General features: G+C 41.7%; 2 protein-coding genes across 3 annotated transcripts in view; one reads left to right on the top strand and one right to left on the bottom strand.

Moving 5' to 3' along the window:
- LOC117410108 (zinc finger protein 135-like) overlaps window positions 1-4,044 on the top strand; it is a 6,791-nt gene extending 2,747 nt beyond the window's left edge. Inside the window, exon 3 of the mRNA XM_034016519.3 lies at window positions 297-4,044. Within this exon, the coding sequence (XP_033872410.3) occupies window positions 297-1,528 (1,232 nt within the window). The 3' untranslated portion in view covers window positions 1,529-4,044. The remainder of the gene's footprint in view (window positions 1-296) is intronic.
- Window positions 3,987-24,222, bottom strand: LOC117410111 (calsequestrin-1). 2 transcript variants are annotated; one of them, XM_059021647.1, is made up of 12 exons: window positions 23,711-24,222; window positions 17,704-17,736; window positions 12,978-13,071; window positions 11,953-12,053; window positions 11,597-11,708; window positions 10,737-10,810; window positions 10,508-10,638; window positions 9,325-9,370; window positions 8,178-8,232; window positions 7,480-7,580; window positions 6,350-6,424; window positions 3,987-5,723 (listed from the first exon to the last, which is right to left on the bottom strand). In XM_059021647.1, the coding sequence occupies exons 1-12, from the start codon at window positions 23,957-23,959 to the stop codon at window positions 5,382-5,384; spliced, it is 1,413 nt and encodes a 470-aa protein (XP_058877630.1). In that variant the 5' UTR covers window positions 23,960-24,222; the 3' UTR covers window positions 3,987-5,381. The 2 variants fall into 2 exon arrangements, with proteins under 2 accessions (XP_058877630.1, XP_058877631.1); XM_059021648.1 differs by lacking the exon at window positions 17,704-17,736.
- Between the last annotated feature and the right edge of the window lie 858 nt (window positions 24,223-25,080).

A 25,080-nucleotide genomic window follows, 5' to 3' on the forward strand; every position in this document is an offset into this window, starting at 1 on the left:
TTTAATGTCAGTAATATACAGTGACCTTTGCAGTCCAGTGCTGTAATTGTTTTTTCTTTTTTCGTTCTTTCTTTCTTTCTTTCTTTCTTTCTTTCTTTCTTTCTTTCTTTCTCTCTTCTCTCTCTCCTTTGTCTCTCTTTTCTCTCTCTCCTTCTCTCTCTCCTCGCTCTTTCTTTCTTTCTTTCTTTCTTTCTTTCTCTCTTCTCTCTCTTCTCGCTCTTTCTTTCTCTCTCTCTCTCTCTCTCTCTCTCTCTCTCTCTCTCTCTCTCTCTCTCTCTCTCTCTCGCTCTCTCCAGATGATGAAGAACGTGACCCCGGATTTGTTGGCAGCTCCTGCCCTCACTGCGGAAGTCGTTTCAGTCGCCAGCGAGACCTCGCCAAGCACATGAAGAAGACTCACCTGGAGGAGATCGTGAAGATACTCAAAACTCGTTCTGTTCACACCACGGGCCTCCCGTTACCAAACGGCAGAGGGAGTGAAATTCCACCCGCCGACGTTCCTGCGACCTCTGAATCCGCCGTCGAACCGGGAACTTGTCGTGTAGCAGAGACCAAGCACGGCGAGGGAATGGGAGAGCGTTCTGATGGGAAGGAAAAAAACAACACAGAGGAAACGGCGGCGACACCGTGTGACTACCCTGAATCCAGACAAAGCCTAAACCTTAAAACCAAGGAGGTCACCCATTCCGGGGAGACTCTGTATGCCTTCGGTTGCGGAGGAGACGATTCCGACCAGCTGGGTTCACTTAAAACCCCGGCCGGATTTCTCCCGCCATACATCTGCACGGAATGCGGGAAGCGTTTCAACGGCTCGGGAACGCTCAAGAGACACCGGAGGATCCACACGGGAGAGTCTCCTTACCACTGCAGCGAATGTGGGAAGAATTTCAAAGACTCGGGCGCTCTTAAGAGACACCGGAGGATTCACACGGGGGAGTCGCCTTACCACTGCACCGAATGCGAAAAGAAATTCCGCCAGCTGGGCCACTTGAAAGAGCACCAGCGAATCCACACGGGGGAGACCCCCTACCACTGCGCCCAGTGCAGGAAAAGCTTCAGCCAGCTGGGGAACCTGAAGACCCACCAGCGGATCCACACCGGAGAAACCCCTTACGCCTGCGCCGACTGCGGGAGGAGCTTCCGGCAAATCCGGCAGCTCCGGACGCACCAGCAGGTCCACACGGGAGAGACTCCTTTCCACTGCTCGGAATGCGGGAAGAGCTTCAAGTGGATGTGTTCTCTGAAGGAGCACCAGAGGATCCACACAGGAGAAGCTCCCTACGGCTGCCCGGACTGTGGGAAGAGCTTCAAGGGTGCGGGGACTTTGAAGAAGCACAGGCGGGTTCACACGGGAGAGACGCCCTACAGCTGCGGGGACTGTGGGAAGGCCTTCAAGGAGTCTGGGGCTTTAAGGCGGCACCAACGAATCCACACCGGGGAGACTCCTTATCACTGCTCCGTCTGCAGCAAGAAGTTCAGCCGGGTGGACCACCTTAAAGACCACCAACGGATTCACAGTGGGGAGTGAGTTCAGTTTTTCGTTGCAGAAGCTGATTTAACAGTACAGCAGCAGGAAAAAAATAAACTGGGTATATTTAAAATAAAATACAAAATTTCGAAAAGGTAGCGTTCTAGTGATTTCCAAGAGGGAGGATGCATTTCTTGTGACATGTTCATTCATTTGAAGAGCAGCTTGGCAGTAAGAGATGTCAAGTGCCAGGGCAGCTGGGCTGGGCTGTTTTTGAGGAGCTTGGTTGAGGACTCTAATGCAGGGCTGCCTGAAGCTGGCCCTCTTCCACACCCTGTTCTAAATCGTTTAACTGAACCGATTAAATAAGCCTCCATCTATCCAGACCCTGAGGTAGATCACGATGTCGTTTTACCTGTTAAACAAACCTGGAGTAGAATTGAGTGGCCTTCCAGGACTGTGATTGGTTGGCCAGCCCTGCTGTAGATCGATGGATTGGTTGATTGATTCATTCATTCGAGATGCTTTGTGTTGAAACATGTTGATATTGTTGTATTTGGCTTCTAGTAAGCACTAAAGGTTGCGAACCCATTAAAAACCATAACTAGGATACTTCACCTGTAAGTCAATCCTGTGGGCACCCCGGTGTAAGCTATTCTAGTTTGAGAAGCACTTTGCTCCCCTTAATTAGTTTCAGGATCCTTTTGAAACCCCCCCTTATTGTGTGCTGTACTCTATCAGTGTTGCATTGTCATTTGCTATGCTGGTTTATTATTATTATTATTATTATTTATTTCTTAGCAGACACCCTTATCCAGGGCGACTTACAATTGTTACAAGATATCACATTATTTTTACATACAATTACCCATTTATCCAGTTGGGTTTTTACTGGAGCAATCTAGGTAAAGTACCTTGCTCAAGGGTACAGCAGCAGTGTCCCCAACTGGGATTGAACCCACGACCCTCCGGTCAAGAGTCCAGAGCCCTGACCGCTACTCCACACTGCTGCTGTTTTATTTTAAAACAAATAAATAAAACGTGAATCAAATGATACCAAAGTAGTGTCATAGCTCTTCTGCTTTTAAGTTTCGAGTCTTGCTTCCCAGTGTTTTCGTTCGCTTGGTCAAATCAAGACACCGAGGCAAACGAACCGGGAAAGACGTGCTTCAGATACTGAAGATGGGAGACCGGACCTCGCGTCTGGCAATGCATCTTGGGAAGGAGTCATGGAAATATTTCCGATTTGATATCGAGTGATGCCGATGTTTATTTGTAATACACTGTATGTGAATTTGCGAGATTGTAACCGAGATGAGAAAACTCTGTGGCAAGGTGACGTCGCTGCTGACTGTAAGACACTGGGTAGAGGGGGAGTATATTTGTGTGTGTGTGTGTGTGTGTGTATATATCTATATATATATATATAATTAGGTTCTTGTAATAAATATGCCATATAAATGTGTCTAGAAATGGCAGCTGCGGTAGGTTGTATAATACCTAACTTGATTAAACTTGGTTCTAGTTCTCATACGTTGTGTGGATCGCGTCTTTATTCTCTATGAACCCTGTGAAAGATGCATAAAAACATGGGACCTAAAGAAGTCCTCATCATTATGACGTAAAGGTCATTAGCTGAAATGTGTCTGGATTTTGACTGATAGTAGTTTTACTTCTGAATTGAGGAATTGAGGGTTGGGTCTTTGGAAATATATCTGATACCAAATCTTTGATATTTGAATTCAAAGTATATTGAAAACTGATGTCGTATTCAATTAATCAATGTGTCTGTCTGTCTGTCTGTCTATTGAGGATGTGTGTTCCAGTGGTTAAAGAAAAGGTCTTGTAACCAGGAGGTCCCCAGTTCAAATCCCGGCTCACTCACTGTGTGTGACCCTAAGCAAGTCACTTTTAATATTATTATTATTATTATTAGTGAGCAAGTCACTAATAATAATAATAATAATAATAATAATAATAATAATAATAATGAGGCTGTGTGGTCCAGTGGTTAAAGAAAAGGGCTTGTGACCAGGGGGTCCCCGGTTCAAATCAAACCTCAGGCAGTGACTCATTGTGTGACCCTGAGCAAGTCACTTAACCTCCTTGTGCTCCGTCTTTCGGGTGAGACGTAGTTGTAAGTGACTCTGCAGCTGATGCATAGTTCACACACCCTAGTCTCTGTAAGTCGCCTTGGATAAAGGCGTCTGCTAAATAAACAACAACAACTATATATATATATATATATATATATATAGATAGATAAAATGGCTTACCAAAAACAATGAAAATATGGTCCCTAAATAAGCAAAAAAACTGAATGAAAAAGACAATGACGCTGTAAAAATGAGTCCAGAAAGTAAGAAAATACAAACAAAGCACAACCATGTGGGGGTTCGATGTCTTTCTCTTTTTCCAACAAAAGATCTTGGAAGCACACTTTTATTTAATTATTTTTTTTCTTCATATTTAGCTGTCAGATTTAAGACTTTACAGTAAGATCACTTTATCTTTTAAAAAAAAAAAAAAATCAATAAAATAAATGTGTTTTTACCAGTAGAAAACATTTCATTGTACAGCAATTTATTTGGGGGATAAACTCCCCGTTCAATACCGTGTAAGGTAACAAAAACTTTATTGCAGATATCAAAGAAATAAAGCCGGACCCAACTTCGGATCAGCCCCGGATGTATACATCCAGCCCCAAAGTGCTCTTTCAGTGAGCTGTAAGAAACCAAGCAAGGCTCTTCTGCAAATTAGGTCCGGTATGTGCATATTTCAAAAGCAACAGAATTATGCACAGAGTCAAAAAACTCTTAAGACAGTGGTTCTTAAACCAGGTCCTCGGGACCCCCCAGTGTCTTCTGTTTTTCATTCCAATTGAGCGCTGAATTACCTAACTACTCCCTTAATTTTACTGATAATAATTTGCTTGACTATGCTGTTTTAATTGATTTTCCAGCTCTTACAAAAGTTGTCAAGTTAACTATAATACCGTAACTTTGAAATCTTATTTAGGAGCAGAGAATAACAAAAAAACTCCAGTTGAGCAACTTGTTAAGAGTTCAACTGAGGGTTTAGTTAAGGAATGTTGGAAGACACAGGGGGTCCCCGAGGAGTAAGGTTGTGTGTTTTTTTTCTGACTGACTTTTTTCTGTTCTTTAAGGTATAGGGCGAGCGGGACAGAACACAAAGCCCATTGGGTTTCAAAGCCCATTGCCCAAAGCCAGTTCCAATGAAAGGGACATGATCAGGAGGTGTGCCCGCTTTGGGTTCGGGTTTGCAAATTCACCTTTATGAAATGAGAAGTATAGTCGCCAGATAACCTGCTCTAAGGATGATGACCAGGCGACAACTTCATGGGCTACGAAGAATTGATTGTACAGCAGAACTAACTCTAAGGTGTCAATGGTCAATGGGTGAAGGTTGTGATGTCTCCTTACAGAATACAGTCGTGGCTTTTCTAAGATCTACACAATAGCCAAAATGAATTTGGGCAAAGGGCGCCTGGTTGTAAGACACTGTCCATCTTTATTTAGGATAGGACAAAACCTTTTTTTTTTAGGGGGATTAGGGGGGGTAGAAACTAGACAGTTCTCCCGAGAATCAGAAACCTATTGAGAAGGTCTCAGATTGTGATGCGGTGATTATTCCTGAAGACGGACGGGTTTGAATTCATGTGTCGACGGGAGGACTGAAACAAGGGTGAGTCTTGATTTGAATTCAACAAGACGAGTGCTTGACGAGGAGAGTATGAAGCAAAGGTGACTTTTTGATGGGTGTTGGTAATAGGATAACAGACGGTGGGGGATAGGAAAGGTGGGATCAATGATGTAGAGAATCAATGACAAAACAAATCGGCCTGTTTTTTTGGGGTGGGGGGCAGCAGGCGGATTTTCTGAAAGATGAGAGTTTAATCGTCATCTTCGTCTTCGTCACTGTCGTCATCTTCATCGCTGTCATCATCATCATCATCATCATCATCGTCTTCATCGCTGTCATCATCATCATCATCGTCTTCATCGCTGTCTTCGTCACTGTCATCGTCTTCGTCACTGTCATCGTCTTCATCGCTGTCATCATCTTCATCGCTGTCGTCCTCGTCGCTGTCATCCTCGTCGCTGTCATCATCATCATCATCATCATCATCCTCGGTGTTGATGTCTCCGTCGAGAACATCCTCGATCCAGTCCTCCAGTTCTTCGGCGGAGGGCAGGTCATCATCATCCTTCATCTCCAACCACACGCTGTCCGCCTGTGGAGAACCACAAGAACGAGCAGCACTTGTAAGGTGAGACACGTCTAGTTGGGGCCATGCTGTAATGTGTGTGTGTGTGTGTTGGGGGTGGCTGCTGCTTGCACCTCTGTTGCTTCTTACATCTACATCAATTACTTCAGTTCGTTTAGCCATGCAACTAAGAAGAAATAGGGTGGACTTTGGAAGTCTTTAAAATCTTATAAAGGAATTGACAAAGATACTCCCAGCCCATACTCTAAGCGCAGCACAGAAAACAGAGTGGTGAGGGCAGGAAGGGCTGCTGATGTTGAATCAGTGGCATCTTTTTAAGACCCAAACCAGCTGCTTTGAACCAGACGAAGCCACTTCTTCAGGAACAGCGACTTGAAACCTGGTTCCAGGAGACCGCCGGGAGAACTAGTTTGAGGTTTCTGTATCAAACCCCAAGTCTCCTTCAGAGTGCCATGCAGCGGCCTGAAACCTAGTCTCCTGAAACCAAGTTCCAAGCCGCAAAAGTGGCTTTGTGTACCCTCATCTTAACAGTACCATGGTGTACTATGACACAATGTTGGTACTGATTAACTCAAGAGAAAGGCCGGCAGAGAGCGTAGGAGGGTACAAGATAAAGGTGGGGTTATACTTACATCAGTGACATTGACGACCCCGATCTGTGGTGAGGACAGGTCAATGTCGAAGGTCTTCTCCCAGTAGGGAACGAGCTGAAAGAAGACAGGGGAAGTCAGAATACAATGGAGCAGAAAAGAGAGAGAGAGAGAGCAGCATTCACACAGCAGCTAATACAGGAGAGAGCAGCATTCACACAGCAGCTAATACAGGAGAGAGAAAGTTCACAAGCTAGGACTTACCTGTACATATTCAGGTATTCAGTGCAACTCATTCATTTGGGCAGAAGAGATTTCACTTTTAATGGTACCATTGCCAGGTTGGTATTTTTCTAAGCGTTTTGAATCCTATGTACAATTTGCTTATCTCAAATTAACTTATCCTATTTTAATTACAATGACATGTTTTATATTGATCACCTCATGATGGTAAGCGACGTACTAAACCCTGAAGCAGGGTTGAGGGTCAGTTCCTGTTTTTCAATTCCAATTCATTTCTAAAAGCAATTCCCAATCCCCTTCGAAGGAATCAGAGTTGATATTTTTAAGAGACATCATAATAAGTGTTGCGATCGCTCAATTGCTTTTGTTTGAATCCAGTTTAATTGACTAACAAACAAACAAACAGCGACTTCGATTGAACTTGTTTGTTTGCCACTGAAAACGAGAAGCTCATTTTAACAGAATACTGCCAATGGCGATTTCCCTCAATGCATTGTTGGAATTGAGTAAAAGGGATTTGACCTCCAACCCTGGAAGGAAAATAAAACACCTATAAAATTAGTGGACTTGCACAGCTGGGTCTTCACAGCATCCCAAAGCACATTGTAAAAATAATACCGTGGCAACGGACAAGTTTACATACTCCACAGGGTCCCATTAAAGATAAAACCACTTCCATAGTAAATATATATTTTGTGCTCCCTAGCGTCGGAACCCTTGTCAGACCCTTGTCCTGAGTTCCTGTTCTTGCGACAAAAAAAGTCATTGTTTCCTTCTGCATTTCCTGGGCTCAGTAACACCCTGGTTTAAGGACTGGTGCTGCTCTCAGTCACCTAGCAGGTACAGCTAGAACACGGCAGCTGTTTTCTACAGGCTGTTTCAATCCTGTGACTAGGTTGTTTGTTTGTTTTTCCTTTGGTTTTCCTCACCAGGGGGAAGTCATCAGGGTCGACCCAAATGATACTCAGGTCTGGGTTATCGGTGTTGTCTTCAGCGACTTCCTTCAGGATCTCCAGGAACTCAAAACCGTCTACGCGGGAAAGGAGAGAGAGAGAGAGAGAGAGAGAGAGAGAGAGAAGCTCAGGATTGGAGTCAAAAACCAGATCCACTTGCAGATACAAGCAGGTTTTTTATTTTTTGCTATTTTGTTTGCTTATTTGTAATTTTTTATTTTATGTTTGTTCTTATTCGTTTTCTGTGTAAATCTGTTTTGCACGATACAGGGAAGCATGCAATTGTATCAAAAAGGAGTTACATCATGCAAAAACACATTGCAACTCTGCATAATAACATTTTTAATGATGTGTAAGCACACATGTATTTACTAAGTAACTGCTACGCAAACACACAGTCATTGGAGACACCAAATGGAAAGTGTCTCCCCATTATCCTACAATCAACAATGGTGACGCTGTAGAGTCGGGTGCCTGAAGGGACTGTATTTATCTGATGTAATTTTACATGCGTCCTAATTACATTTTTTGGAGAGGTATTTCTGTGTTGGGTTTGCATTGGGAAGTGAATCTCCAGTCTATGAATAGTTCTGCACACTGGCATCAGTATATATATATATACTGCAGTGTACATATTGTTTTTCTGGTCGTGGCCAGGCAGTGATTGACGGTACCTGGGTCCTCTTCTTCTGCGAAGGCAACGATGTGGAACCCATCGATATCATCTTCCTGACAGCAAGCAAGAAACGGAGATAAACCGTCAGTATGTTACTATTGAAGTGTTCAACATAACAAGCGCTAACTACACACTCCCTTACCACTTTCTAACTGGTGAGAGTTACCATTACAGCTGCGGCCAAAAGTTCAGCATCATCCCCCTCTATATAGAATGAACTCCCTCAGCTTCATAGAGTCCAATGAAAGCTGCTGAATAATGTTCCCTTGTTAACATATTGAATTCCACCCCCTCTATATAGAATGAACTCCCTCAGCTTCATAGAGTCCAATGAAAGCTGCTGAATAATGTTCCCTTGTTAACATATTGAATTCCACCCCCTCTATATAGAATGAACTCCCTCAGCTTCATAGAGTCCAATGAAAGCTGCTGAATAATGTTCCCTTGTTAACATATTGAATTCCACACCCTCTATATAGAATGAACTCCCTCAGCTTCACAGAGTCCAATGAAAGCTGCTGAATAATGTTCCCTTGTTAACATATTGAATTCCACACCCTCTATATAGAATGAATTATATACCACCGGTTTGTAGTTTTCCCTATCTACTGTACTTAAAGAAAAAAAACAAAACAAAAAAAAAACCTGATAATTGATAAATGTGATATTTTGAAATCTAACATGAAATACTACTGTACTACTAGTATGGCTTCCAGTAAACATCCATTAAATATTATTTTGTAGTTCATTTTGATTACATGATGTTAAATATCAAAATGATGTTCATATAGTTGCATTTTTTAAAATTATTTCTCAATCCTAAAGTTCTAGGTGATGCTAAACGTTTGGCCTGAGCTGTACAGTTTTCTATGGAATTCCACGTCATGCATTAGCCATAGTCCATTTTTTAAAATCATAATCATTTTTGACAGGTTGGCCAATCAGATTGATGCTAAGACATTATAACAACAATCTCATAAAAAAATGTGATCTTAACTTTATCTTTGTGGTCTATGTTACTATCAACAGAATTTACAGCGTGGATATGTGCTACGGTAGACCTAAAGGGACAAACAACGCTAGTTTTACCATGGGGGCTTTATTACAAAAATAAGCACTACAAAGCTGCAGCCTGCCTGACTCACCCAGGTCTCGTACATGTTGTATGGCTCCAGCTTCCTCAATGTTGGCCTGAAAAGAAATGAAGACAGACAAGTTAGTCTCACTTCCCTTGCATTAATATAATAATATATATTTTTTAAGTAAGCCTGACCTAATATTCTATGATTTGTTAATGCCTAGGGCTATGTGATTGTACGAGCACCAATCATTGTTCTCCTTTTGCCAATAGCGTGAAGCTTTGTGGTCCAGTGGTTAAAGAAAAGGGCTTGTAACCAGGAGGTCCCCGGTTCAAATCCCACCTCAGCCACTGACTCATTGTGTGACCCTGAGCAAGTCACTTAACCTCCTTGTGCTCCGTCTTTCAGGTGAGACGTAGTTGTAAGTGAATCTGCAGCTGATGCATAGTTCACACACCCTAGTCTCTGTAAGTCGCCTTGGATAAAGGCGTCTGCTAAATAAACACATAATAATAATAATAATAATTGCTTCTACGGCCAGGAACTTGAGAGTGGAAATCATTAGTCTAGAGTGTTTTTTTAAATCCTATTGTAAGAATAATATGTTCTTTACAGTACGACTGTAAAATGATGGATGAGAGGAAAATAATCTTCTTCTTCTTCTTCTTATTATTATTATTTATTTCTTAGCAGATGCCCTTATCCAGGGCGACTTACAGTCGTAAACAAAAATACATTTCAAGAATCGCAGTACAAGTATTGATACAATTAAGATCAAGATAAATACAATGACTTTGGTTCTGGCAAGTACAAGTATATGACAAAATACGATTCAATAACGGAGCAGATAACAGTGTCAGTGATAGTTACATCATAAAGATGGAATCAAACCCAGGTCAACTGCTTGGAAGACAGCTATGCTCACTACTATACCACCAACGGCAAATCTTCCAATCAACGTGGAAGTCAATCGTCATTGGTTGGTACTCATAAATGTGAGGGGGGCAGGGGGGGGGGCAGGATAGCTGCCCTCCCCCCATTAGACGAAGCCAAAAAAAGCAGGTGGCGGCTGTTGGAGGTGAACTCTGGAGCACAACGTCGTGGATTGAGGTAAGATACCAATCCCTTCCTTGCCTATCATTGGATGCATCGAAATAAGATGCTAGCTGTTCAACCGGCGATTTGTTCTGGTATTGGAAGCTCCTACGCTCTATCAAGTTATTTTAAGGATAGTACCCCTCCCTCGCACCTCTGGTGATCCTCGATATAGTCCACAATCTCATCCTCTGTGTACGGCTTTCCCGGGATCACTCTGGGTTCATCCATGAAGGGCTCGTAAAAATCAACCTCGTTCATTTTCAGATCCAGTTTCTTAGCGATCTGGGCATGGAGAAGAACAATTAATAAATAAACCAGAGAGGTTTTGAATCCTTTCTGTGTTGCTAAATTACCAGCGGGCGTTGAAAACCCCGACTTGCCTTTGCTTCAAAAGTGGCAAAGAAGTTGATGTAGGGGTGAAACTCTTCAGCGGCGTCTTCGTACTCTTTGTAGTCTGGAATTAAAATAGAAATAGATTTGTTCTCAATAATCATGAGTGTTTCTGAGTTCTGCTGCTCTGATTCTGAATGATCACATCTCCGTTTATCTGGCTTACTTCTTGCTTTGAGATTCCCTGGATATATACCTGCTGCTATCTTTGCGGATAAAATAAGTCTGGTAAGCAGACACGAGTAACATAAGTATTTACTGAACAACCAAAAAAAAAGTAGTTTTACAGCTTTGAGCGGATAGCGACTGTGCCTTATCAAATGCAAGTGTGGTCCAGTGGTAGGAGGCTGTGTGGTCCAGTGGTTAAAGAAAAGGGCTTGTAACCAGAAGGTCCCCGGTTCAAATCCCAGCTCAGCCACTGACTCACTGTGTGACCCTGAGCAAGTCACTTCACCTCCTTGTGCTCCGTCTTTTGGGTGAGACGTAGTTGTAAGTGACTCTGCAGCTGATGCATAGTTCACACACCCGAGTCTCTGTAAGTCGCCTTGGATAAAGGCGTCTGCTAAATAAACAAATAATAATAAGTCCATTTACAGTGCGTGCAGGTGTGTGTTGTAATGAACTGGCATCTCGGCCCAATTGAATGGGAAAGCGAGGGCTGGGTACAAACCACAGACCCTACACTTTCAAAGACGAAAGTTTTACCATTGAACTGAAAGAGCAAGCTCCATAGTGGAGAGGTCAGTACATGTCTTATGCTGACGTCAGTGTTAGTAACCCATCGGCCGCTAGGAGGAGTTACAGTGTGATCATTGTGTGAGCTCTTAGCTTCGTCTCTCGCAGTACGTACGCTCTGAATTCTCGTTCTTGAAGTATCCCACCAGTTTGATCTCGTCTTCGATGTTCTCGAATGCCCGCAGCTCGCGCTCCCCCTCGATGAACTCCACGGGGTCTTCAATCACCTGGGGATGGGGGTTCGAATTCACCATTAGAGATCTTAACGCACTGCCTGTCACGCTGCATTCAGGAACCTGGCAGACGTTCTTCGTTCTCTTTTCATTGCATCAAGAGGACTGACTGGCTGAATCAGACAACGGTGCGGGACATGCGAGTCACGTGATTCCGCTTGCCTATCAGTACGCGTGTTCCGCCTTGACCGCACCTCTGACTGCTGGACCCGTAACCCCAAATGAATGAAAGACTCACGTCCAAAATGAACTCGACGAGAGTGTCGGCCGCCAGCTCCCCATCGTACTCGATGACCTCATCGTCTGTGAAGATGTAAATGCTGTCCTCCTCGTCCATACCTGCGCACATCGACACAGACTTGCAGTCAAAACGCTTCTCATCCCAATCGCACTTTCTATCAGCATTGAGCGTTTAACACTCCCCTCTTCAGACCGCGCTAGTAGATCTCTGGATCTGCCCCCTCCTGCTCTGCACTGGACTCTCCTGACCTCAGCACCACGTTACTGGAGCTTCAGCTGGTGTGCTATCCTTGCACTATTGCACTGCTAATCTCTCATTGTAGATATAATTTGTTGCATCCAAGTTCATGTATTTTAGTAGAATTATTATTTTAACTTTCTCTAAACTACACTGTATTTAAATATTAGTCTTGCATTGTAACCATGTACTGCCCTGTGACACGAATAATAATAATAATAATAATAATAATAATAATAATAATAATAATAATTAGTCATGGATGCTACTCTACAGCTCTGGCTAAAAAGTTTTGCATCCTCACCCTCTATATATATTTGACTAATTTTGCTTCATAAAGTCGACTAAAACCTGCTGAATAATGTTACATTAACATATTGAATTACACACCAGCGCTTTGTAGTTTTCCAGATACTGAACGAAAAACTGACACATTTTTTAATAACCTAGGATTTTAGGTGATATATGATATGAACATAATTTAGATATTCTATTTAACAGCATGTAATCAAAGAAACTACAAAAGTATGTCTCGCAAAAGTCTACCGGAAGCCATAATAATATTGCAGTAATATTTCATGTTAGATTTCGAAATGTCGCATTTTGTGTTAAGGACATGGAAAACTACAACGCGCTGGTGTGAAATTCAATATGTTAAGGTAACATTATTCAGCAGGTTTCATTCGACTTTACAAAGCAAAATGAGTTAATTCTATAGCAAATCTTCTCTCCGTAGCTGTACATGCAATCCGTTCTCCTCTGTGCGAGTCGATAGAAAGTCTTACCCAGTTTTTTAGCAACAGCTGCATCTTTCTCCGAGTCGACGAGACCGAACCCGATATCTTCATCCTCCAAGTCATCGAGGACCTGAGCGGCCAACTGCAAGAAAATTGAAAACGCGTGTTTCAGCCTTCGTTAACCTTGATGAATGCACAGCAACTCATCCGAGCAAAACACGGGGTTCTTGAGTTGAGTTCTCCATTCTGAGACAGGGGTGTCAAACTCCTTTTTGTTCAACTCTAAAAGACCTTGAAGAATATATATATATATATATATATATATATATATATATATATATATATATATATATATATATATAATATATATATAAACGTGTTCAATTGAGCAAAGGATCGGATCAATAAAGTTGATCGAGAGATTAGGTTGGACTGGAAACCGGAAGACTCAGCGAGCCTCGGAGACTGGAGTCTGACACGCCTGTAACTGAAGAGATCTGCCATCAACCATTCAGCATTCTCTGGGCAATACGCTACGCCTACGTCATTCTTCCACCACTGCCTTGATAAGAACATACGTTTGGGGACGAGAGAAAGCCATTCAGCCCATCAAGGCTGGCCCCTTGTTAGCAGAATCTATATTTTTTTTAAAACCGTCCACAGTGTTTTAGATCCTAGTACTTCACCCGGTAGGCTATTCCGTGCATTAACCACACCCCACTCCCGGGGGAGGGAGAATCCTTAGACCACAGAACATGTCTTTGTATCACTTGAAAGAGCGTGTAAATACAGCAAACCCTTTGTACGGTGTTTTTTATATAACGGTTCCACGAATCTGAACATTACATTTCTGACCAAAAGTTTTGCATCACCCTACAGAATTAACTAATTATGCTTCATAAAGTCGAATAGAACCTGCTGAATAATGTTACCTTAATATATTGAATTACACACCGGACTTTGTAGTTTTCCCAGATACTGACAACAATTGAAAATATGCTACATTTCCAAAATCTAACATGAAATACTACTGTACTACGATTATGGCTTCTGGTAGCCTTTTATGCGACATCATTTTTAATATATTTATTTTTGATTATATGATGATGTTAAATAAAAGATCCAAATTATGTATATAATTGGGGCAGCAGTGTGGAGTAGTGGTTAGGGGTCTGGAATCTTGACCGGAGGGTCGTGGGTTCAATCCCAGGTGGGGGACACTGCTGCTGTACCCTTGAGCAAGGTACTTTACCTAGATTGCTCCAGTAAAAACCCAACTGTATAAATGGGTAATTGTATGTAAAAATAATGTGTACAAAAATAATGTGATATCTTGTAACATTTGTAAGTCGCCCTGGATAAGGGCGTCTGCTAAGAAATAAATAAATAAATAAATAATATATTAAATGACGTCTCAAACCTAAAATTCTAGGTGATGCAAAACGTTTGGCGCGCTGCTGTAGATAGAAAGGTTAACGTGGTACAGAATTATACACGCAAGCCCAGCAACAGCACACATTTCAGCCCTTACAAGTTAAAGCCCGAGCTGGTGCTGCTTGTGCACTTTCTAATTCGGTTGAAATCGGAGCTTGTAACGGGCACCTGGCTCCTCCAATAGGGAGCGGCCGAGGAGGCGGGACCGCGGTTAATGAGAGTGACGCAGAGACAGGTGTCAGAAACAGATGTTTATCTACTCACAAAGGCGAGGCCAGCATTTGGCTTTGTACACTGCTTTTACAGTGTTCTGCTCTGCGGAATGCGTCTGGGATAAATATGTGTAAGTAATCATGCTGCTTAAATAGATTTAACACTGTTAATGCCCAGTCAGTTTACATGAGAAAAACGCCACTTTATTTATGTAACTATAGAAAACTACAAAGCAGAGTTATGTAATTCAATATGTTGACGTAACATTGTTCAACAGGTTTCATTCGACTTTATGAAGCGCGATTAGTTCATTCTATGTAGAGGGTGATGATGCGAAACTTTTGCTAAACTTTTGGACCTAATTCTGTGTCTTGTAGAAAACACTTTTTTTCTGTCCAGCAACACATCATTATTATCATTATTATTATTATTATTATTATTATTATTATTATTATTATTATTATTATTATTATTATAACAAAATAATATAATGGTTAAAAATTGTATCATATGGGATACAGAAATGTACACTACATGGTTATTAGACGGATATCAATTGAAATACTGTGTTTTGAAACGTGTTTCTGTCGTTATATTTTAGGGCTGTTGTGTGCAGAATATGCGCTACTGTCTTTAGTAACATTTCTCGCTGGAGAAACCGGGCAGCTTTTTGGTCTCGCTGTTTCAAGATCCGTTTTAAAGAAGTTCTAGTCAAGGTCTGTCTGGTGGTCCGTGAACAAATTAAATAAACATCGACGACGGACAAAAATATTCTGAGCCAGCGAAAGCCGGACCTTGCAGGGCGATGTAAATCATATCCTCGAAGCTGGGTTATTATTTCTGCCCGTGTCGCGTATCAAGCTTCGATTCGGTTTATTTCGGTGACCTAACATTCCGTATAATTGGCGAGATGCTTTGAAAGACACGTCCACTGTAAGACCCCGAGATCACTTTCAAAGTCTCCTATTTCTATTCCATTAGGGGAAAGAAGGATTTGAAGAAAAAAAAAGTGTTTATAGAGGACTCGTCATCCAAAAGCATCGCGCCGAAGTGGCGAGGCAATTCACAAAGACAAATCAAATGGAGGTACTGAAGCGTGTGGATCTCCAGGGAAGCGACGGACAAACGTTTAGCATCCTCGCCCTATAGAATGAACGCATTCTGCTTCATCAAATCGGTTTGAAACCTGATGAATCATGTTGTTACGTTAATATATTGAATTACACACCAGCGCTTTGTAGTTTTCCCCCATATACTTAAAACGTAAAACTGACAAACATTGAAAACGTGAACATTTAATCTAAATTATGTTCATATACAGTTGTAGTCATATATATATATATATTTCTAAGTGATGCTAAACTTTTGGTCAGAGCTGTATACTCTATAATGCGCTAGTCTATTTCTGCCTAACACGACTATTAAAAAAATCATGGAACCAGAACAATACGAGTCAAGTTTTCAGAACAATTTCTATGGCTTTACCTTCCCCTTGGTATTGATTTCTGCCTCTGTTTAACAGACCCCCGCCCCCCCGAGTAATGTTGCTTTAGTATAATTTGTCAAAATGGTGTTTTCAAAATCGGGCTTAATTAAACGAAACTTTCCATTCAAAACGAAAAAAATAGTATCACTCAAAAACCACGTACCCTAGAATCAATTGATATGCGGTGATGTGACCTAGTGTAACAGGGAAGATGCTGGGCTCAAACCAGCGACCTCAAGTAAGCGCCTTAACCGCTCTGCAAAACAGCCGGACTCATCGTCACACAACAATGCACGTTACACCGGCATCCATGTAATACCGAGACTGAACATTCACCGTCATTTCAATGGAAAAGCTAAACATCTATACATTTCAAAGACGAAGCAGCCAATTCACAGCAAACCTTTCCAGCCAGTCACTTCAGAGCAGAACGAACCAGCCGCGAGGGACTCACTGAAAACTTAAAATAAACTGCATCATCTAATGATTGCATGATAATCCGATAACCCTTCTGAATGCCAATTTTTATTAATTAATTAATTAATTAATTAATTAATTGTTTTTACTGCAAAACTTAACAACAAATGAAAAACGAAACCAAACAAGGAGCTGGAAACACCCAACTAAATTTTTTTTTTTTTTTTTTTTTAAATCAGTGTAAAATTAATTAGAAAAAATTAACAAAGTATTGTTATGATTGTATTGTGCTAATGATGATAGCATTGTGCTGACGTTAAAAGACAGGGTCGTTTGTTTACGAAAAATGAGCTAGGCTACATTTTAGCTGGAAGACATATTAATAAATATCACAAGCACAGTACTTGTAGCGACAACATCATCTTGTCTGGGGTTTATTAGCTCCAGTGACCTCATCTCCATTACCCCTTGACTGTCTCTCGTAAACAGGTTTCCACTGACAGTGCGAATGGGTCACTGTTCTAGAGCAGGGCTTCCCAACCCACGAGACCTCCAGGACCGGGGGGGGGGGGGGGGGGGGCGTGGTGAAGAGGATACAGCAGGCGTTAGATCTGAAACTTCATTGCAGACCTGGGGGGCAATCACAATGGCAATTGTGCATTGCGATGCAATTGTATATAATTGAAATTCGGCTCACCTGCGTACGTGTGATCATCATCAACCCGTATAATTGATCGATTGCAGTTTGATTACAAATCTTCAATTTCCAACCACTTTTGGTGACTCACGTTTGTTTGGAAAAAAAAAACCGTTCTGTCGTATGTTTCTGTATTTGTACCTGTGATTGATCAGTTTTGGGTTATTTAGAATCAACAGCATAAAGGAGGTCAATGCAGGGAGGTGTTTTCTTCTGTTACGTTTTAGTGTCATTGCAATTCTATTTGTAATTAAGAGCAGCGGTATTGAACCTGCATTTGTAAATGAACAAAACAGCATTGGAATTGGAATGGCAATTGGAATTGGAATTGAAAATGGAATTGGAATTGGAATGGGAATTGGAATCGGAATCGGAATTGGAATTGGCCCCAGGTTTGCCTTGCAGTCAGTGCAGCGCTAGCGTGCATTGGCAGCCCACAGTGCGGAGAAGGCGTTTGAGATGCTCTGGGGATGTGAGTGTGGCTCTGAAGGCAGAGGGACAGCTCAAGGCAGGCTCCTGGAACATACCTGATAGGTCAAGGCAGCTCGGTTAGTTAACAGCTGTAAAGAGAAGTCGTGTTTTTAGAGTGATGTTTATATTTAAACAGTAGTATTAATAGCAGCAGAAACTAGCCATACAAATATTATGTAGCTTCGAACTTCCAGATCACAGCTCTGGCCAAAAGTTTTGCATAATCCTATAGAATTAATTAAGAATCCATCTACTTAACATGACGCATTGAAAAAAAAGTGACGTTTCGAAATCTAACATGAAATACTACAGTGCTATTATTATGGCTTCCGGTAGACTTTCTTTTTGCGATATCATTTTGTAGTTTATTTTGATTGGATGATGTTAAATAAAAGATCTAAATTATGTTCATGTAGTAAAACAAAAAAAACAAAGATGTCTCCATCCTAAAATTCTAGGTGGTGCAAAACTTTTCACCATAGCTGCAGATTGACAAAGGTGCAAATCCTATTACTGTGGGGTTAATGGACACGAGCATATGTGTGTAAAGGGATCTCGTTTCGAGTAGAACGCGCAAAGGGATCTCGTTTCGAGTAGAACGCTGCAGTAGCTGTTTATATTAACCAGATCACAGACGCTCTCAACCTCCCCCGCGTTGCACACACAGCCATTACTGCAGTCTAGTGACCCAGCATTTCAAGGGCTGTAGGAACCCTCCTTATTAGTTTTCACTACCACGCTACCTCAAATTGTGTTCCAGCTGTACCTGAAAACCTGCACAGTTTGAGACTTTTGAGGAATGCACCTATAGCTATGGCCAAAACTTTTGCATCACCTAGAAATTTAGTTAAAAACCTTTGTTCCAGAGCGGGCACCTTTTTAAAATGCTGACAGAAAAGCGCTGCAGTTCCACCTTGCTGCCACCAGAGGGCATGAGAGATGAGCGCGGGGGAATGTCTGAATGGGCAGAATGGCGATCTCAGTAAATCACATCGCCCTATATATAGAGTCTCATTACCCAGCGCTGCCAGTCAGCAGCAACGCAGTTAAATTTAGAGGCATACACAGATCCCATCCCCTGGCTATTTCGGCTCATGGCACTAGTTCTGCATTTGCAAGGGCTTTGCTGACACTACAGTACTGCTGGGACAGCATTCAGCTCTCAGCAAATGTGAAGAAATTCCCCATGGAGCGCTCCTTTGAGCACACAGCACAGACAGGCAGACACACACACACAGTGACTGGAGAACAGTTTAGCACTTTACGGCTTTATGAAGCAAAATGGGTTTATTCAACATAGAGGGTGATGCTAAACCTTCGGCCGCAGCTGTACATACATTACTTAACTTGAACTTGACACAGAGGGTGGATGGGGGGATGGGTGAGGGGGAGGGGGAGAGGGGGGAGGGGGGGAGGTCTTAAAATAGGTCCTGCGTCTCGGTACCTCCTTAATCCTAATGTAAATGGATCTCTTGTCTACAAAAATTCCAACGAAGAAACAAAGAAAGGAACCCAAAAAGTGAACCGAACCGAACCGCCTACAACACTAGTCCTAGTATAGCCAGATCAGTGCGCCTGCGTTTGGAAGCAGCTTAGAGGTTTTCAGAGATTGTAAATAAAATAGATGCCATGCTTGACACAGCAGCGTGCGCAGGTGTATTAGAACACCCCGTTACTTCTGTAGTTTTGATTGGCCGTGCGTCTGAAATCACACCCACTGGAACTGAAAATCTTGGAAAATGGTCAGGCAAATTAGCGATTGTCTAATTTAATCGATGACTTCAATTGGCCACAGGTGCAGTTAATTTGAAACGGTAAGAGAAAAGGAAACACGGAGCCACACGTTGTCAAACGCAGGAGGCTTTGTTTAAGCTGCCTGATTAAAGCACAACGTGTCTTCGGGTTCCAAGCATCTTGTTGGCTACAAAGCGTGTCAGTCAGCAGGGGAAGCAGCTGGTTGGTTACTGGCGGGGAAGGCGGCCCCAAAGGGGCGGGGATTATTTCACTGGTGGGACAAGCTGTACTCTAAAGCTTGTCCTTTGTTTTCAGGAACATGTAGCTTGAAAACCTGGTTCCAGGAGACCCCCGTCCGGCTGGAGATCTAGTTTGAGGTTTGCTGTATCAAACTCCAGGTCTCCCTGCCTGGTGCGCAGCGCAGCAGCCTGAAACCCAGTCTCCTGAAATCGAGTTCCAAGCCACACAAAGCGGCTTCGTGTTCCCCTCGGCTTTAGGGGTGAGTGAGCACTTCTGTCTCCATGGCCAGACACTTTGAATGCCCGCAACCCCCATTGTGGTGAATTAAAGAAATGCAGTACTTTCAGATTGGAGAACATCCTCCGAGTCCGACTCAGCACTTTCTAAGCTGACAAACATCCTCAAACTCAAAAACCTCCAGCGCCCCCTGCAGATTGCAATGCGCTTTGCAACTTTTTTGTTTTCAAACACGTACAGTACGGCGATTTTAGTTTCCACAAGCCAAACTCAAAGCAACAGAATAGATCTTCGTTGCTGATTTCCTACTCGTAGAATACCGTCTTTTATTTAACATGTAAACTACACACAGACGCTTAGCATCACCCTATAGAATGAACACGTTTTCCTTCATAAAGTCGAATGAAACCTACTGAATAATGTTACGTTGACCTATTGAATTACGTACCGCTTTGTAGTTTTCCATATAACGAAACAACTGACAAAAATCTAAACACATGCGACATTTCGAAATCTAACATGAAATACTACTGTACTACTATCATGGCTTCCCGTATAGACTTTTATGCACTCCACCTACTTCTTCTATAGTATCATTCGATTGCATTACCAGACACTGGAAGCTGCAACACTAACAATATCAAACTGACGATCAGTTTCACACCTAGAGGGCGAACTTGCTCCCGCCCCCTTCGCCTGCTTCTCAATAACCAATCAGCTGCTTCCTCGTATTGACTGACAGTGCTTTCTTTCAGTCAGTAACACCCACTGCTGAGGTGAAACGACCCAGGAAGTGCAAACAGATAACCCGAGAACAAGGCATAGGAACTGAGAACTTCCTCTAAGCTGTAGTAGTACCAGCCATCGTGTTTTAAATGAGTGTGTGTCTCTGTGTGTGTGTGTGTGTGTGCGTGTGTGTATGTGTGTCTCGGTGTGTGTGTGTCTCAGTGTGTGTGTGTCTCATTGTGTGTGTGTGTGTGTGTGTGTGTGTGTGTGTGTGTGTGTGCTGTGACACGTGTTTCTTTTAAAACCGCACATCGAGGTCTATGGTGTGAACGGAAGTGTGAAGTGGTTGAGATTAATGTTTTTTTGAAGCTACGATTACTTTAAATAGCTAAGTGAGATCAATGTTTTTTTTTTAAATCTTGAGATTCAACGCGACACATTTGCTTTACACTGACCAGCAGAACACTGAGTCTTCTCTTAATGTATCTATAGTAAGATACATTACTTCACTAACCAGAATGTCGGCACTCTATGGCAATGCAATGACACAGCGAAATCAAAGCCAATCTAATGAAACATTAGAACAGAAATCTGTTTAATTAAAAATCCTGGAATACCTCGTGATAACTAAGCCATAAATTAACAGGACAAAATACCTGCAAGCATTACAAATAAATATATATTTTAATAAACACACGCACTCACCCACGCACGCACACACACACGCACGCACGCACGCACACACACACACACACACACACACACACACACACACACACACACACACACAAAATTATTCATACGTTTCAGTTCCAATATTTCGAGTAACAATTCAACACCCACGATAATGGGCAAAAGTTTAGCGTCACTTTGAATTTTAGGATTGAGATATAATTAAAAAAAACCCCATATGAATATAATTTTAATCTTTTATTTAACATCATGTTATTAAACAAACTACAGAATTATATCATAAAAAAAGCCTATCGGAAGCCATCATAGTAGTACAGTAGTATTTCATGTTAGATTTTGAAATGTCACATTTCTCAATTGTTGCCATATGGGGAAAACACAAAGCGGTGGTGTGTAATTCAATATGCTAACGTTATTCAACAGGTTTCATTCGACTTTACGAAGCAAAATTAGTTCATTCTATAAAGGCTGATGCAAAACCTGTGGCCAGGGCTGTACAGGAATAAAATACAGACTATATGAAGGACCTGTTAGTAAATGATGAATATGCAGCTGCATCATCTATAAACGCCAGCGATATATTTAGAAACACTAAAATAAACTTCATAGTTTAAACGACTGCATTTTTTCTTTTCAAAGTCTTCCATCAGTCCAGTTTTCCAGGAGATAGCGTCTGGGGTCCCCAGGGGCCCGCATATGTGGCCCTTATTATAAGGGTCGCTGGTACGCCAGCTCCATTACGGGTTTTGTTGTGTCTCTGAAGTCTCCAGGCTGAGTTTCAAAGTGCTGTTAGCACATCCACCACCTGTTGCCAGTCATGCAGTATAAAGCCGAGGGGATAAGGGATGTGTGCTTCGGACAGCAGTGTGGACGGTTAACTCTAACCATGCCGTGACAGATCCACAAGTCTGATTATGTAGCTGAAATCAAACTTAGAGGGATTTTTGGAGCGTGCTTTTTTTTTTTTACAGAAAAGTATTTGATTGAAGTGCATCTACACCCTATAGAATGAACTAATATCGCTTCATGAAGTCGAGTGAAACCTGCTGAATAATGTTACGTTAGCATATTGAATTGCACTCCGTCAACTTGTAGTTTTCCATCTACTTAACAGAAAAATGTGACATTTCTAAATCTAACATGAAATACTTACTGTACTACCATTATGGCTTCCGGTACAGACTTTTATATATATATATATCACAAAAAAATAAAAAATAAAATTATAATATATAATTTTATTTATTTTATTTTTTTTTAATTATGTATCAATCCTAAAATTCTGATACAAAACGTTTCTCGAGAGCTGTATCTCTCTGTTTGTATTTTTTTTTTTTTTAAAGGGCATGCAATTGAAATAAAATTATACAAAACCTGTAACAACCCTCATTACTCGTGGTCGTTGCCCCTTTAAGAGATACTGAAATATCTGTCTACAGTATATTAGCGTTGTCTTTCCAAGCATTCTGACACGCCACAGGTTCACAGAAGCTCCATGCAGAGCATTTGGCGGCAGTGGGTACAGACAGAACAGACCTGACTAGGAAGCATTAGGGATGCCTTTTCAAACTCGCTTCTTGAAAATAAACCATTTCATTCAGTAAAGAACTCAAGGGAGTAGGGAGAGGGGGTGGAAATACCTTTTTTTTGTTGTACGGTGATTTCCATATACAGCTACAGCCAAAATTAAACAAAACTATATGAACACAATCCAGCTATTTTATTTAACATCGTCTTGTAATCAATTAAACTACTAAATGAAATCGCATAAAAGTCTATACTGGAAGCATAACAGTAGTACAGTAGTATTTCATGTTAGATTTCGAAATGTCATATTTTTGTTTCTGTTAAGTATATGTGAAAACTACACACCGGTGGTATGTTATTCAATATGTTAACGTAGCATTATTGAGCCGGTTTCATTCGACCTTATGAAGCACAACTAGTTAATCGTATAGGGTGAGGCAAAACTTTTGCCCAGAGCTGTATATGGATAGAACCCCGTAATAACAGGATGGAATTAGCGCAACAGAATCTCTGTGGAATAACAAGCCCTGTAATTCACGCAAACCTTCTACGACAGAATGATCCTGAACGATTCTATTTCAGAATGATCCTGAATGAATCTATTTCAGAATGATCCTGAACGATTCTATTTTAGAATGATCCTGAATGATTCTATTTCAGAATGATCCTGAATGATTCTATTTCAGAGTGATCCTGTCCTGACTCAATAACGTATTACGATATTCATTTTTATTTTAAAACATAGTTTTCTGCAGTGTGGACAGACTCCAATTCGCCTTGGATAAAGGCGTCTGCTAAATAAATACATATTATTATTATTATTATTATTATTATTATTATTATTATTATTATTATTATTATTATTATTATTATTAACATGCAGACAGGCAGACACACGCCAGGCACCTCTAAAATGAGCTCTTCCATCTGAAATTGTTTCTGGGAGGCACGGTCGCTCTCCACGGGCTCGTGGTACAGAATCACCATGACGTCGTATTTCTTCATGACAGCCTTGAAGTTCTTGGTGTTGAGGTCGTGCACGCGGTCCTTGCCATCGTACTCGGGAAAATCGAGCCCTTCTTCCGCCTGACAGACCCTCCCGACCCCGCAGGAGAACAGGCACAAAGCCGCGAGAAGCAGCGAGCCTAAATTCATGACTACACGCCGCCTTTAATTACCTTTTCAAACGTGTTTGCCTTTCCCCGGTCGAAAAACCAAAAAAACAAACAAACAAACGAAATACCCTACTCCCAAAAAACCCAGAAAAAAACCCAACGAACTCTTCGAGTTTCACGCTATCTTACTGTTCTCTCTCAACCGGGACGGGATGGGAGGGAGGGAAGGGGGGGCGGTCCTCAGAGTACGAAAGTAGCGACCGTTCTCGGGACGGTGGACCAAAAATGTGTGAGAAGAGCGGAGGGTGTGTGGGCTGGGTAAAAAAGCCGAGGGAAAAGGGGGAGGGAGGAGAGAGAGAACTATGTTTGACAGGGTAGCTGGCCAACCTCTTTCTCTATCTCTGTTTCACACTCTGTCTGGCTCCAACTTCTTTGCCATATTAAGTTTTGAAGAGGCTGCTGCGCGCACCGTCTCTGGCTAAAAATAAAGCGCGGTGGAAGTTTGGCGGGCGTTATCGAGCTGGAAACGATGTGAACAGAGACGGATTTATTATTATTATTATTATTATTATTATTATTATTATTATTATTATTATTATTATTATTATTATTAATAAAGTCATTTAGCAGATGCCTTTATCCAAAAGCGATTTACAGAGACTAGGGGGTGAACTATGCATCATCAACAACTGCTGCTGCAATACTTGTAGCCAGAGCTGTAATAGCATAGGGTGATGATTCCTCTACCGCACTACTAAATTATGTTCATATATATATATATATATATATATATATATATATATATATATATATATATATATATATATATATATAATTTAAGGTGATGCAAAACTTTTGTCCATAGACATATTCAGGAAATACGCACCGCCGTGCCTCTCTCTCTTTATGATAACGCGTAAGAAGCAGCCAGCGTTATGCGAGGCCTCAATACAGCTCCGAAGAGGACGGGTTAAGTTACTCGAGGGAATAAACTGACTGATATTACTTTTCAAATTGAAAGTGGAGAAAGCAGTTATTAATAACAGCGTGGGGTTTGAAACCTGAGCCCCACCCTCAACGCCTCGACTCCCATTTACTGCCTGTTTTGTCACTGGAGGGGGCCGAAGGGCGGGGGGGGGGGGGGGGGCGGGGGGTGTTAGT

The sequence above is a fragment of the Acipenser ruthenus genome, unplaced genomic scaffold (assembly GCF_902713425.1).
Source record: "Acipenser ruthenus unplaced genomic scaffold, fAciRut3.2 maternal haplotype, whole genome shotgun sequence".
Lineage (NCBI taxonomy): Eukaryota > Metazoa > Chordata > Actinopteri > Acipenseriformes > Acipenseridae > Acipenser > Acipenser ruthenus.

Coding starts and splice junctions, on each gene's coding strand:
- LOC117410111 (XM_059021647.1), bottom strand. CDS start 23,959: ATGAATTTAGGCTCGCTGCTTCTCGCGGCTTTGTGCCTGTTCTCCTGC. Junction 9,371..10,507: donor TATATCGAGGATCACCAGAG/GTGCGAGGGAGG, acceptor ATTTCTTTTCAG/GCCAACATTGAGGAAGCTGG. Junction 7,581..8,177: donor CGCAGAAGAAGAGGACCCAG/GTACCGTCAATC, acceptor TTTCCCGCGTAG/ACGGTTTTGAGTTCCTGGAG.